Consider the following 15,520-nt stretch of genomic DNA (forward strand, 5'->3'; position numbering starts at 1 on the left):
GAGTTTATGATTTTAAAATCTAATCACATTCAATAAATAAATATAACCCTATGGCAAATAACACATGAGAAATGTCATTAGGATTTTTTGGATTTTTTTTTATAGATTTTAAAGAATTCTTAGAGCCCTCATACTATAAAAATTACAACTATTAACCTTTTAGTAAACACCAAAAATCACATTTAGAATGTGAAACCAAACACATTATTTGTGTTTTGGAAATACAATGAACCACGTTCAAAAAATTAGGGTAACCTTAAAACTACTCTTTAGTGTAGTAAAAAATTATGGTGAGATAATGTACTATTTAGATGATCACTGCCAATTTAAACACACTTTTGAGTACTCACTGCCAATCCAAATACGTATAAGTGGCTTTATACATAATTGATTTTCTTATAAACTCAACTGCTATATATATATATATATATATATATAAGCAAAATGAAATTCAGTATCTGAGCTTTGAATTGTAAAATCAGCGAATAATAATGGACGTCATTAAACATCACCCCTTCCCATTTTAGCCATACAAAATCCTTACTTTTTTTTTTCATGGAATTCAATCGGACCACTAACTTCTTTATAATTTTTTATCTACTAAAATGGTAAGAGATTTAAAAATACGTTATGTTTGTAAAGTAGACTATTATTAGTTGCATTTGTATGTTTTACACAAATTTCATACTAATATTTATTATATTTTGTAAGGAAAATTACATAAAACTCATTCATAAAACTAAAAAAAAGTAATTATGTATTGAAAAAAGAAACTCAAGGCTTATGTAAAAATTTGATCCTACACTTGATATCATTTTATATTTCAGTACTTATAATTTTTGTAGGATATTTTAGTGATTATATAAAAATCAATTTTGTCATTTTTTTTAGAATTATAGTAATACATTACATATTCCTTATTTTAGTTTCTACATAAAAAATACATTTTATTTTGATATTTAAATATAAAAATGCATTTTAATATTATACTCGATATACCATTTTTCGTTTTGGTTTTTATATGAAAAAATTTCTATCATTATATTTTTAATAAACAATAAAATAAATTTATGAACATTTTTTTCTCACAACAATCAAAATATAAATTTGTCATGTGAGATGTAAAACAAAAATAACGTTCATGAAGGGGTTTATTGAGTAGAACAAGACAAAAACCCACATATGACAAGTTGTAGGTTCAAATTCTATCTTAAATGCAAGTGTTCTTTAAGTGTAAATGTTTTTCCTATTATAGATTTTTTCCTATCTTGGACCGGAACATCTTGCACTAAATTTTATAAATAAAAAAATAACTTTGAATATAAGACCAAATTCACAATTTATTTATGACAAACGCTAATGAATACTCTTGAAACATTAGTTAAGAAATTTTTTTAAAAAATCTATTAGAATATATAAAATTATATTATTCATAATTTTTTTTATATTTTTCTATAATTTTTACAATAAATATTTTTTTTAATTTTTTAAAGGCATGGGTTATCAAGATCCTATATTTATTATCATAAATAAAATTAAATGCGCATCAATTAATATATTTTTGTTAGTTTCTTTGAACTAAAAAAAAAAGGAAAAAACTGGTAGCAGCCCTTAGTAAATATGACTACTAAATAGGAAGCGAGAAAGAGAATTCTCTATGCTCTGGTCATACATAACATACACATATACTATTATTGACATTTGAGATAATAATAATAATAACACACAATCTCTATTCAAAATCAAATAAAATCCACGTGTTTGAGTTGAGTTTCATCGAATAATAATTTCAGATCTCGTCGATCTTGAGCTTCAACAATGGCGAAACCAAGGTACTCTCGTCTTCCACCTCGCAAGTCATCGTCGTCTTCCACGCTGATTCTGACTCTCTTCCTGGTCTTCACCTTCCTCGTTCTCATTCTCCTCGCTCTCGGCATCCTCTCCATTCCCAGCTCCTCGCGCGGCAATTTGCCCAAACCTAACGATCTCGCATCCATCGCTCGCAACACAATCGAGACGTACATCACCTCATCTCACAATCCATTCTATTATCTTATTATTTATTGTTTAATTTGGTTTCTTATGTTTTCTTTTCTCTTCAGTTCCGACAGTGACGAGAGGGGGGAGCAGTGGGTTGAAGTAGTGTCGTGGGAGCCCAGAGCCTTTGTTTATCACAATTTTCTGGTTAGTTTCCCGTTATAGCCAATTGCTTCTTCACGCGTGCAAATTTGATTCATTATTTTTTATTATTATTATTATTAATGATGTTAATTGAAGTCATTACTTATTGTCATTTGCTTTCACAACATTTACCCTCGTTTTCGTGGTTATGTGAGTGATTGTGTGATTTCCGTTCTCAATTTTTATCGAACCTCGCGCTTTATGAAAATGTTGGAGAATTGAAAGGGAAACCATCCTAACGTGGAATATTGCTAAAAAAGTGTGAAAGTATGAGGTGTTTGGTGATATCGCTGGATCTTATGTTAAGGATCGAGTAAAACTAGGGTAAGATTTAAGGAGATTGTGCGTGAGAAGAATGAAAATACCCTGTTTAGTACTAAGATTTCATCTTGAGACAGAAGTTCATGGTGTTTTAACTCCTTATAGTTCTTGATTATGACTTGACTTTCTTTCACTATCTTTATGTATTTTGAAAGTTATGATATCATTGCAATTTTCTGTGCTTTCCTTGCCTGGATTATGCTTAGCACAATGTTCAAAGGTGTATTTCAATGTTTGAATGTGACTTTAGCGTGATGAGATGACATTATGTTTAAATCTTGGTTAAGCTTAGTGTTCTTCTGGGGCATTAATAATTTAATACTATGATTTATTATAAGGCCTGCACCTTGCAAATACTAAAGCTTATCTGAATGATCTGCGCAGACGAAGGAGGAATGCGAATATCTAATTGACATAGCAAAGCCAAGTATGCATAAGTCAACAGTTGTCGATAGTGAAACTGGAAAGAGTAAAGACAGCAGGTTGGGATATTTCCTATTTGTCTCTAGTCCTTTGGTATTGATAATGATTTCTTGCTATATTTAAACCGCCAAAATGGTAAAATCTTATCTTCATGTATTCCTTTAACATTTAGAGTGCGTACAAGCTCTGGAACTTTTCTGGCCAGAGGTCGTGATAAGATTGTCAGGAATATTGAGAAAAAAATTTCTGACTTTACTTTCATTCCTGTTGGTAAGTATTTTGCACCTCTTATCTTGTTTCTACAAACTTAAAATATTATTAATACAATGAAGATTTGTTGCTGGTTCTTTTTTTTGTTATCTGCTTCACCTATGTGCTTTAAGTTGATGATAGTATCTGACTTCTCTGTTTGTGGCATACAATCTCTTTTCTCTGGTGAACATTTTGTCTGTGATTGAGAAGTTGAGTAGTGGAAGATGTTATGCATGTGTCTTTAATGGAATATTTTCAGTTGTCTTTACCAACTTCATTATCTACTTCATAAAGCATTACATAAGCTGTGTCTCACAATATACAGAGCATGGTGAAGGACTTCAAGTTCTGCACTATGAAGTTGGACAAAAGTATGAGCCTCACTATGACTACTTTCTTGATGATTTTAACACTAAGAATGGGGGTCAGCGTATAGCAACAGTGCTGATGTACCTGTAAGTAACATTATGTGTTCTTTTAGTTGTTAACTTCAAATTCTCTTGGATAGGAGGACGGGTGTTCATGCTCTGTTGCTTTCATATTTTATGCAGTACTGATGTTGAAGAAGGGGGTGAGACAGTGTTTCCAGCTGCCAAAGGGAATTTTAGTTCTGTGCCATGGTGGAATGAGCTTTCTGAGTGTGGAAAAAAAGGACTTTCGATTAAACCAAAGAGGGGTGATGCTCTACTTTTTTGGAGTATGAAGCCAGATGCAAGTTTAGATCCATCAAGCTTACATGGTTAGTTTCTCTTTATCTTCTTATTATATTGATGCTGCTACATAACAAGTTTTAGTAGAGACTAGAGGAGGTAAATTAAAAAAACTGTCTTCTTGATTATTTTGCAGGTGGTTGTCCAGTGATCAAGGGTAATAAATGGTCAAGTACCAAATGGATGCGTGTCAGCGAATACAATGCTTGAATATACATTACTATAGGTATTTATCTCTCCCTTTCTTTCTTGTGATGCAGTCAAAAAGTATTTTTTTACACGATACAGTTAAAGGCAAGACATTCATGCTCATCTGGCAATGTTTTAAATTTGTGTTAACTGAGACTTAGCTAATGGATTGCTTGCACTGAATACAGCTTTATAAAAATGTAATCATAAGTGTTGATTTGTGTTGCACTATCATGTTCACCAAGTTCTCAAGTTCTTGGATTCAATTCAATGGAGCTTAAGATGTTATGATAATAGCTTTAGTCTCAAAATATATGCATATGCTTGTTAGAATCTTCTGCAAACTATTCAATTCTTTAGGATTGAGATTGCTAAAATTGGAAAACTGATATCTATGTGCTTTACATTTTACATTGATTGCGGAACTGTATTTACTACTCGATAGTGTGTCCTGGTTGGCATAGTTGTTGCTCATAGTTTGATAAAATTTATTATGCTAGTGGTTGCTGATCACCTTTCCTGTTGATCAATTTATTTATCAGGCTTGTCTGAATTCAGCATGCCAATGGTGTACTATTTGAGTCTCAGCTAAAAATTTGCGTGATAATGCTTCAGATCTGGAAGGAAATATTTACAGCATGATGTGGCATTCTGTAATTTTGGATGTTCAGTTGTAAGCTAACTCATTTTTTCCCCTATCCTTTTCATTTATAATAATAGCGAATATAATAAAAAAAAATTATTTACCGGGTTAATTTACAATAGGGATGTGCAAGAAAATGTATGAAACCAATAGATGGAACAAGTATACCAGTTTTTTTTCCCTCAGAGCTCCTTTACCTTTGGTTGTATTCGTTGTTATATGTCAGCTTGTGTTATTACCCCTAAAGTCGTGCATTCGAGGGGTCTTTGATAATTGAGTTAAATATTTATTTTTGGTTAAAGAATCGAGTTAAGAATAGTGTTATTTATTATGAAACAGTTATCGCAAGAATCAATACAAAAGTTGTGCATTTTTTTGGATAACTTATTATTGTCATTGGTACAATGTATCACAAAAATTAATACTCAAATCACGCATTTGTATTTCATTGAACAAAAGTTGAATAAAAAATTGCAAACAAATATCTGGTTTGATGGGATCACAAACATGCTTGTTTATCATTTTCGTGTTGGACGAAGGAAAATATATATTATTTTGAGTGTGTATTTCTCTTGACTCTTGTTTTGAAGCTCTCGTGTATTAGAGAAAATACACACTTGTATTATAGAATAAGAATAAATTACACGCTTTCATAATCTAAAAGTTTTTACACTTATTTATTACAAATTGACATAAATGGTAAATTTGTTGATTTTTTTAATAATTATCCCACATTGATAATGATTTTTTATAGGTTCACAGTTTAAATTTTTTTAACACAACAATACATTTACTTCTTTTTTTGTAAAAAAAAAAGTCATTCGTTGAAAATGTCCGACACTTGTAAAAGCACATGATGCTAAAAGAAAACATTTCAATACTGCACAAATAAAAATAGCAAATTAGACATACACTCAAAATTAAACAAATTAACAATCCTAAAACTGGAGACACAAGATAATGCTAGGACTTTTTTTATGAAAGAACTTTTAACCTTTTTTTTTATCATTTTTTTACCATGATTAAAATGTTAATTTCTTTTCAGTAATCTGCCTTTGTATCAATTGTGTTTTGTTTAAAAGTATATAGAATACTACATATCGTTAACATTATGTATATACACAACGAGCTTCATCGATGGAATGACTGTTCTATATCTGTTTATCAATTAATGAAATTATTGTATAAAATATAAAATTAATATTTATATTAGTTTATAATTAATAAAATTTTATAAGTATCAAAATTTTAAGCATATATGAAATATAAATAAATTTTCTAATAAACCTTTTTAAAAACACAAATCTTATTCTAGCTACTTGATTAAATAGACCTTATAAAAGCTCAATCTAGGTTTGCTAATTATAATATTTGAAGAGCCGCCAACATTTTTGGAAGAGCAAAGTAAAGATTATTCACCCCCTACCCCCCCCCCCCCCCCCCCCCCCACCCCACAAAAAAAATAGCATTGCAGGATTATAAATATAAAATTATTGTTATAAACAAGACTAATTTTAAGAGATTATTTGTATTTTTTTAGGACTAAATTGAGTAAACTTTTTCGATGACCAAATTCCGTATTTACTCTTCCTCCCATTCTCTGTCTCAAACTCAAAATAAGAGCACTTACCATTGTTTCATTAAAGAAAATGCAAAACGAGAAATTTTTAAATTTTAAAAATAAATTTCATTTTTTTCCTCTTATTTTCTCTTTAATTAAAATTTCAAATATTTCTCTCTTCCCGCATTTTCCTTCCACCCTTACAAACAGAGGGTAAATGTCCAACCTTCGTTCATTTCTTTATACCTTAAGAAATTTACGGCACATTGCTCATAATTTCAATAGATGTTCCTGATTCTCTTAATTCTCAAGAATCGGGAGGTAGAAATAGAAGGTAAATGTTTCCTAAAAACTCAACTGCAAAACCAGTAAAAAAGAAGTAGTAAGGACTTTTCATCCTCAATGACCAATAGAATTTTTGAAAAAGAAAATCACATTTCTTCAACAAACGCCAGTCATAACTCTTCCTCGTAGCAGCCATCTAGTTCCTTGGTTTATTAATACAATTGCTGAATAGCATGGACTTCTTTGTAGCAGCCATACTAGATTATTAAGACCAAAGTTAAGAATCAGCGCCAGTGGGTGCTATCAATTCAACCTACAAACTTGGTTTATATCTGATTCAATGTTTAGCATTGATCAAGTTTCTGATGACATATTGTAAGATACCTCCATGGTTGAAGTAAGCTAGTTCAACCTGTAATGAACAGAAACATCAGTAGGTAAAAGGAGAATGTCAAGTTATAAGAGCAAGGCAAAACAAACCCAGCACTACCACCAACACCAACAAAGATGAAAGATAAAATATTACCTCAGTATCAAATCTCAATGTAGATACAAATGATTTCCCGGTGTCTGTCACCACTGTGACATCTTGACCGGGTCGTATTTCATTCACATTGCTTGGTAGATCAATGGTGTAACGTTCTTGACCAGTTAATCCAAGAGAATCAGCATCCTCCCCGGGCTTAAAACACAAAGGAATGATACCCATTCCCACCAAATTACTTCGGTGAATCCTTTCAAAACTTTTTGCTATGACAGCTTTCACGCCCTAGAAACAATAATGAAAGGATCCAGAATTACATAAACCAACAAAATATACACAAATAAAATAGGTCAGAGCAGAATGGCCTATAAAATGTACCAGTAGCATTGGCCCCTTTGCAGCCCAATCACGAGAGCTTCCACTCCCATACTCAGCACCAGCCAAGATAATCATATCATGCCCTTCACTCTTGTATTTCTGCAATACCAAAAGGAACCAATGAAGGTTGAAGTGTTAGAAATTTGATTTACAGATGGACCATTAAGCAATCTACCTCATACAATACCACAATGCACAAGATTAACAAGAAACCAACTACCAATCTTTGGAACACAGGTGGATGAAAAAGATATGGAATCATAAATTATTTGTGTGCAAGGTCACTGAAACTTTATCTTTCTCTATTTTTCCATTTTGGCCTATTCGATACACTGTTGAACAATGAAATATCAGATATAAGCTCATATTTTTATAGATCCATTCCAGCCACAACATCAAGAATCTTTCCAACCAGAAAAACAATTAGAACACAGTTGCACAGTAAGTGAAGGATATCTGATGCAAAGTAAAAACCATTGACTAATATACCTACATATTACATAGTTTAGAAAAATTACCTCTGCAACGTCAAAGACTGACAACTTCTCCCCAGAAGGAATATGAATAGTTTTAGGTCCAACTTCTCCATTCAAAAATTTGTTGACAATGCGAATATTGGCAAACGTTCCTCGGGCCATCACCTCATCATTACCACGGCGACTTCCATAGGAGTTGAAGTCCCGTCTATCAACCCCACGTTCTATAAGGTATCTGGCCGCAGGACTGTCCTTATGTATGCTGCCAGCTGGAGAGATGTGGTCAGTTGTGATACTGTCTCCAAAGTTGAGCAAACAGTAAGCATCCTTCACTCCATGAGAGCCTGGGGGAGACATGCTCATATCTCTAAAATAAGGTGGCTCATGAATATAAGTCGATGTAGGGTCCCAAGCATAAAGAGTGCCCGTTGGAACAGATAAATTATTCCACATGGGATTCCCTTGGGTGATTGCATTATATGTGTCCCTAAACATATCAGGCAGCACACTTGATTGTACAACCTGAAAATTGGACAAATATGAACAATCTATATGCAACATATTTTCATTTAAACTAAAATCTTTCTGGGGCAATGCACATGTATTTTCAAATTTAGGTAAAAATTATAAATGCAAACAGCATACTTGATTGTACAACCTAAAAATTGGACAAATATGAACAATCTATACACAACATATTTTTATTTAAACTAAATTTTCTGGGGCATTGCACAGGTATTTTCAAATTTAGGTAAAAATTATAAATACAAATTTATAGAATAATATCACTGTTACTAAATAATGATAAAACTACATGCCTTAAGAAGGAATAAAATATAAGAAGAAATGTCCTCATTGTTAAGATAAGACGCTTTTTTTTGTTATATAGAATTGAAATTCAGAATTGTATGAATATTGCTTGAGAGGGATCCTCTCAACTCTATGATTCATAGAAGAAATCTGTACAAGGAGAATCCCATCCCTTATTCTAACCAGTTAAAACCCAAATCACGCATAATATCCACATAAATCATGAAAAATCTCAACATATAGGATTAAAGTAAAATATAAGATTTTTGGAATTGTTATTGTTATATAAGAAAAGTTTTGAAAGAGGTAAGACTTACAGAATTGAAGAGTAAATTGTGTGAATCAATTATTAATTTGATACGATGTGCCAAATTTTAAAATAAATAATTTTAAATTTACAAATATGGAAAGTTTTGGAATTAACAGCTAGAAAATTTGATATTGACTAAATTTAAATAACAGCATTTGAGGGGATAAAAATGAGGTGCTTGATGTAGGGGAAGTCACTTAGCATGTTAAAAGGGACATTAGAATGAGAGAAGTCCGCACTCTAAAAGAGTGACCACTCAAATTTAATATACAAGGTTGATGAAAAAGTCATATTTAAACACATTGAGCCACTTACATTTGCTATTTCTTCACTGGATGGCCAAATATCCTTGAAGAAGATCTCTGTTCCATCCTTCCCTATCCCAATGGGTTCAGTGTCAAAGTCAATGTCCACCTACAGAATAGAGTGTCCAAATTAGAAAGTGACAACAACTTTTGAAATGCATACTAGAAAATTGAAAACAATTTACAAATCACATACTGTGCCAGCAAGGGCATAGGCAACAACAAGAGGAGGAGAAGCAAGATAATTAGCTCTTGTTAATGGGTGAACTCGGCCCTCAAAGTTCCTATTTCCAGACAATACAGCTGCAGCTACTATATCTGGAATATTCAAAAAACCAATGCTTAGGTAACCTCATAGATTCACAAGTGATTACTAACAAAAAACAAAATACCATTTACCAAAGGATATGTACCATTTTCGGTAATCGCAGATGCAACAGCTTCATTAATATCCCCTGAATTTCCAATGCATGTGGTGCATCCATACCCAACTATATTAAACCCTAGCTCATTCAAATACTTCTGCAAGCCACTGAAAGCGCCAGGAGCAATTCAGGAATCAAGACATTTAGCAACATAAATGTGAATTGCACCATGTTACAGATGTATACTCTTGACTATATTCTAAAGAGAATACCTCCTCTGCAAATACTTAGTTACAACACCAGAACCTGGGGCAAGACTTGTTTTAATCCATGGCTTCACCTAATATTCAATATCAAATTGTGAAACAATTGCAAACAATTAGCAACAAACAACACTGGGAAAAGGAAAAAAAGTAAATCTTATCATGTATTCTATCAAATATGTAACTAACTACTAGACTGTAAAAACAACAGGAAGCCTAAAAACAATTGCTACTGTAACTTCAACATTATTCAGAAATGGGAAAGCAACAAGAATACAAAGCTGTATGAGGATAATGTTATATATATAAAGGCAATCCTGTTGCATTTAACAATGTTATAAAGATATAAATGCAATCAGACACCAAATGTAAAACCAGATCATGTTTGTCAACACTCTATCATATAGCCCAATTATGGCACCGGAGCATAGCAAGGGGCAAACTTTGTAGACCTTGTTGGACTTATGCATATAATTTGTGCAAGCATATCATAATTGAGTAAAATCATAAAGTTATAATGATGAAGGTACAAAATGCAGAGCCATCTACTAACCTGCAATCCCAATTCACATGCTTTCTTTGCAACCAATGCAGCTCCAAGCATTACGCTAGGATTTGAAGTATTTGTACAACTGGTGATAGCAGCTATAACAACATCACCATGCCTAAGATGTGCTGGTGTCCCTTGGAATGTGAACTCTGCAACCTTATTCTGAGATTCTTTTGATACAGCAAAACCCTGTAACAATGCAAAATTATACAGTTTGAACCACAAAAACGACCAAGGCTGTAATATGGCACAAACCACAAAATGCTAAAAGCATATCACTAGCATGAATAAATAGTCAATTGCACAATTTGACTTCCAGGTCACAGATCTGCAGGAATGTAAATTCAAATTTCACCCAAGGTAGTCAAAGGTGAAGGGAATTCTTGAGGTGCTAAGGGGTTTTAACACCCATGGAGTAAGGGGCCAAAACGTGTACACTCCACACAAGATAGCTATTAAATTAAAAAATAAAAAGTAAAATATATGACTATTTTCAGTATTTTGTATTAATTGCCATATGAATTGAATAAGCAGCTCTCATTATAAAAATAAAATATTCCAATGAAATATATAATACATATTTTTATTTTCTGACTATTTTACGACCTTCAGAATCACAAAAGTTAAATTGCTGGGCTTTTTTAGTTTCTTCTTTTATATAAATAAATCAGTAAGGTGATGGAACAGACAAGCTATGCTACTATATATTTAGCCATTAAAAATAATATGCATACCTTAAATCCAACTTTATTGTTGAGGCAGGCATGCCAGTCTACCTTCATTTCTCTCAAAGGGACACGGTCGTGAGGCCTGAAAAGATTTAAGCAAGGGTTACACTATTAAAAAACTGAAAATGTAATAAAATATGTCCTCCACCCTTCTAATTTGTGCTTACTACATAGACCCTCCATTTTGAAACCCTACACAAAACTCCACTGTATTCATTTTAAAAATAAAATAACTCATTAAAAAACAACACAACACTCCACAATGTTGTTAGACATCTCATATTTGTTAACTGAGTAGCTTACAGACATTTTGTAGTCAAATTTAAGCATCAATTCTGCCAAGCCAAATGAATGTGTCCCCCCCCCCCCCCCTCTTTTGTCAGAATACATACTGAATAAGGGTAGGAATGACATTTTCAACAAATCTGTAAGATCTTATAGAATTTAGGAGTTAATGGTAATATTTTAATTTTTCTAAAGCAAGGAAGTTCTATGTACAATTTTTTTAATAGAGGGAGGGTATGTGTAGTAAATGCCAAATATAAGGAATGGCGGAAAAGTTTACCCTTATTTTTAAGTGGAAAGCATGAGAACTCATTACCTTTTTGGACCTGAGACACAGGGCTCTACATCCTCAAGATTGAGTTCCAAATAGGATGAGTACACTCTCTCCACTTGGGGCTGTACAAAAGCAAAATCCCAGTCAGACCAGGTCCTTCCATAAGTATCCAAAAACAATACATGCATAGCATACCTCGCTGTAATCCACAAACATCTTATTTGCTCGTAAATAGGATTCTATCATAGAAACCTGTAAGAAAGACACATGTAAGCACATGTAGACACCCTAAAATACCATGACACAGATGTTTGCTTACAGTCTCATCACTTCTGCCAGTCAGTCTCAAATATTGCAAAGTGACATGATCCACAGGAAAGAAGCCCATGGTTGCACCATACTCAGGAGACATGTTTGCTATAGTGGCACGATCTGCCAAAGACAGTTCACTCATGCCTTCCCCTGCATTGGTAAAAAGCAGTTATCCAGGGAAAGATTAATCAGCTAGACAGATGAAGCTACAAGAAGAAGATATCATTGCATCATTTGCATAAATTAGTATTTACCATAAAACTCTACAAACTTGCCAACAACCCCATGCTTTCTTAGCATTTGAGTAACAGTCAACACCAAGTCAGTAGCTGTGACACCATCTCGTAGTTTGCCTAATAATTTGAACCCAACAACACCCGGTAGGACCATGCTCATGGGCTGCAAAAATATGAGATAAATAAATATTTCTCACAATAACTTCTCCATTGGCCAAAACCACACAGGTCTATACATTATTACGAACAACAAGCATACTGTTAAAACAAAAGAGAGAATTAGAATTTTTCAGAGATACTCAGTGAATAAATCAATTTCATTCTCTAATTTTAAAAGTATCTCAGGACTCTAACAAATTAGCATGTTAGTTTTACCTGGCCAAGCATTGCAGCTTCTGCTTCTATTCCACCAACTCCCCATCCAGCAACACCCAGGCCATCTATCATAGTAGTGTGTGAATCAGTTCCGACAACGCTGTCTGGATAAAGCACACCATTTGTGTTGAACACAACTCTACCAAGGTATTCTAAATTAACCTGCAAAATTAAAATCACAAAACTTGATTCAGAAGACAAACTGGAATCATGGGATGATTTTTTTTTCTTTGCATGTAAAATTAAAAATATTCAGAAATTAAATATTACAGAATCAGATAAAATATTATGTATCCATGCATACACATTTCAGTATCACTGGTCATGGAATGACGCAATTACCTGATGAACTATCCCTGATCCAGGAGGAACGACAAGCATATTATTGAATGCATTAGAACCCCATTTGAGGAAACCAAATCTTTCCTTGTTTCTTTGAAATTCAAGTTCCATATTTGCCTGGACAGCATTTTCTGATCTTGCCACATCAACTTGAACAGAGTGATCAATGACAAGATCAACTGGTACCTGAAGGAAACCAATTTTAAAATCATCATACATACCCAATGTATAAAAAAATAAAAAACTCAATGTTATCCAAATTCATTAATGTTCACAAGAATGGGGCTTACCAAGGGGTTAATTTTATTAGAATCACCACCAAGTTTGTTCATTGCATCTCGCATGCAAGCAAGATCAACCACAGCAGGCACCCCAGTAAAGTCCTGATATCAACATGCAAAAAGCCTCAGTTAACACCACAAATACAGCTAACACTCAAAGAATTTCACAAAAGCAATACCACTCAGCATCAACATCATCATGTTACTCACCTGCAGAAGCACTCTAGCTGGCTTGAATGGAATCTCCACCAGCTTGGGAGAGGTATTCTCCCAATCAATAATTTTTTCAATGTCGTTACTCTTAACTTGAAACTCATCACAGTTACGGATTGCAGATTCCAAAAGTATCCTCACAGAGTAAGGAAGTCTATCTGTCGTGACAAACACACGAATGTCACCATCAATTCTCAACTTCTCCAGATTCAAATTTAACTCATCAAATCATCACCGAAATTGCTACATTACATTCCCCCAAAAACCAGCAACAGATCTCACCAGACACAAGCAGTAGCATCATAGAAAAATGCAATTGAAAAATAGAAGCATTCAATTAACACCAATTAATAACACACACAGACACACAAATAAAACAATATTGAACAGTGCTTCCTTCAACATTTTCTCTCGTCAGAAAATGAAAACCAGTGACTCACCGATTCTAGGATCGTTGAGAGCGGGCAAGCTAAAGTACTTTCCAAACTCGCCAGCGCCGCCGGGCTTCTCGAGCGTCCTCAAAATGCTATTGAAAGGGTTCTCAGTCGCTGCAGCAACAAAACAAACATTTCAAAAACCAAATCCAAAAACTAAAAAAAAAAAAAAAACAGAAAACCAAATCGCGTTTGATTCACAAAAAGAAGAGAGAATGAAACAGGATCGTGTTGTGTTACCCATGGTAGCTAAGAGAACGATGAGATGGATCGATGGTGCAGAAGAAGAGAGAAAGAGAGAGAGAAGAGTAGGTGGAAATGTTGCTGCGAGTTGTGTCGTATTATTTAATTGTCTCCATTTTGGTGTGGTCGTCTCAAATATCCTTTTTTTTTTTTTTGTTAACAGTCTGAATTCTGAAATATCCTTTTGATCATGTGCTATCGTAATCACATCACATGATTCAGTGTATATCCTCAAATAACCTTTCTAGAAGACATCTTTACCTCATTCCTTTTTGTTTTCTTTTTTTTCGCGAATATCTCTGCCTTGTAGCTATTACCACCCTACAAGATAAAGAGAAGGAAAAATCTCGCACGCCATCATTGGAGAGTTGGAGTTTGCATACTACTAATATTTTTCACTTTTTATTAGCAATTTAGCACTAAATTTTGTATTTGCGTGATCTAAGATTTTTTTTGTAATATTAATCATTTAGAATTTATTGTGTATACTAATTATCGTATTGAAATTTAGTTTAAATTTCTTTTTTGATGATTTATCTTTCAAAATAAATAGTATTAGTTTTTAAAATTTAGTTGTATTTTTCTTTCTATAATTTTTAGTTTCAAAATAAGTTGAATTTAAAAAAAATCATCATATTAAAATTAATTTAAGGATATATTTTTTAGATAATGACGACAACAACAAAAATATAAATATTAGTGATGATAATAAAAATGATTATGTTTATGAGTGATGTTGGTGATTGCTGGAGTAATAATGATAATGATTCTAAGAGTGATGACAGGGATAACGACATTGATGATTTGAGTGACAATGCTAACTTGATCTTAGTAACAGCAAAAATGATCATCGTCAAACACATGAAATGTTCATTTTTAAATTTAAAACTAAATTCATAAATAATTTATTCTTAATTTTAAAAATAAATATAAAATATTTTAAAATTAAGTTAAAAATTAATCCAACTCTATTTTTATGAAACTTATTTTATTTCAGAAATTACATTTAAAAATCAAAAATTAAAAACTTGCAACCATCCAAAGAGATAGACACCCTTAGTTAATTATTTCATTTCACTTTAAATTCAAACCAAATTATTTATAATTAATTAGTTCTCTAATTTATCTCATAATCACCCAATCATTTTTTTTAGTTTTAGATTTTACTATTTTTTTTACGAAAGATTTTAGTATTTGAGTCTTATAATTTCGTCATTTCCCCTATAAAGTTCAGTATTTATCATATTTTAGATAAGCAGACGAATGAGACATACTTTCATCATTTCTCTTA

The 15,520-nt window shown here is 32.7% G+C and overlaps 2 protein-coding genes across 2 annotated transcripts; one reads left to right on the top strand and one right to left on the bottom strand.

Annotated features, from left to right (window-relative positions):
* The first annotated feature begins 1,708 nt into the window (after nt 1–1,708).
* Nucleotides 1,709–5,020, top strand: LOC114419492 (probable prolyl 4-hydroxylase 10). Its single transcript, XM_028385170.1, has 8 exons — nt 1,709–2,018; nt 2,103–2,184; nt 2,887–2,984; nt 3,098–3,195; nt 3,503–3,632; nt 3,729–3,916; nt 4,024–4,113; nt 4,619–5,020. The coding sequence occupies exons 1-7, from the start codon at nt 1,819–1,821 to the stop codon at nt 4,095–4,097; spliced, it is 870 nt and encodes a 289-aa protein (XP_028240971.1). The 5' UTR covers nt 1,709–1,818; the 3' UTR covers nt 4,098–4,113; nt 4,619–5,020.
* A 1,474-nt stretch (nt 5,021–6,494) lies between these two features.
* On the bottom strand, nt 6,495–14,388 carry LOC114419499 (aconitate hydratase 1). Its single transcript, XM_028385181.1, has 20 exons — nt 14,227–14,388; nt 13,993–14,100; nt 13,550–13,710; nt 13,349–13,441; nt 13,059–13,244; nt 12,717–12,878; nt 12,360–12,504; nt 12,113–12,255; nt 11,989–12,045; nt 11,836–11,915; nt 11,241–11,316; nt 10,510–10,695; nt 9,966–10,033; nt 9,742–9,860; nt 9,525–9,646; nt 9,339–9,437; nt 7,946–8,425; nt 7,428–7,526; nt 7,092–7,334; nt 6,495–6,977 (listed from the first exon to the last, which is right to left on the bottom strand). The coding sequence occupies exons 1-20, from the start codon at nt 14,228–14,230 to the stop codon at nt 6,903–6,905; spliced, it is 2,706 nt and encodes a 901-aa protein (XP_028240982.1). The 5' UTR covers nt 14,231–14,388; the 3' UTR covers nt 6,495–6,902.
* Nucleotides 14,389–15,520: the final 1,132 nt, after the last annotated feature.

This window comes from Glycine soja, chromosome 1, assembly GCF_004193775.1.
Source record: "Glycine soja cultivar W05 chromosome 1, ASM419377v2, whole genome shotgun sequence".
In the NCBI taxonomy this organism is placed as follows: domain Eukaryota; kingdom Viridiplantae; phylum Streptophyta; class Magnoliopsida; order Fabales; family Fabaceae; genus Glycine; species Glycine soja.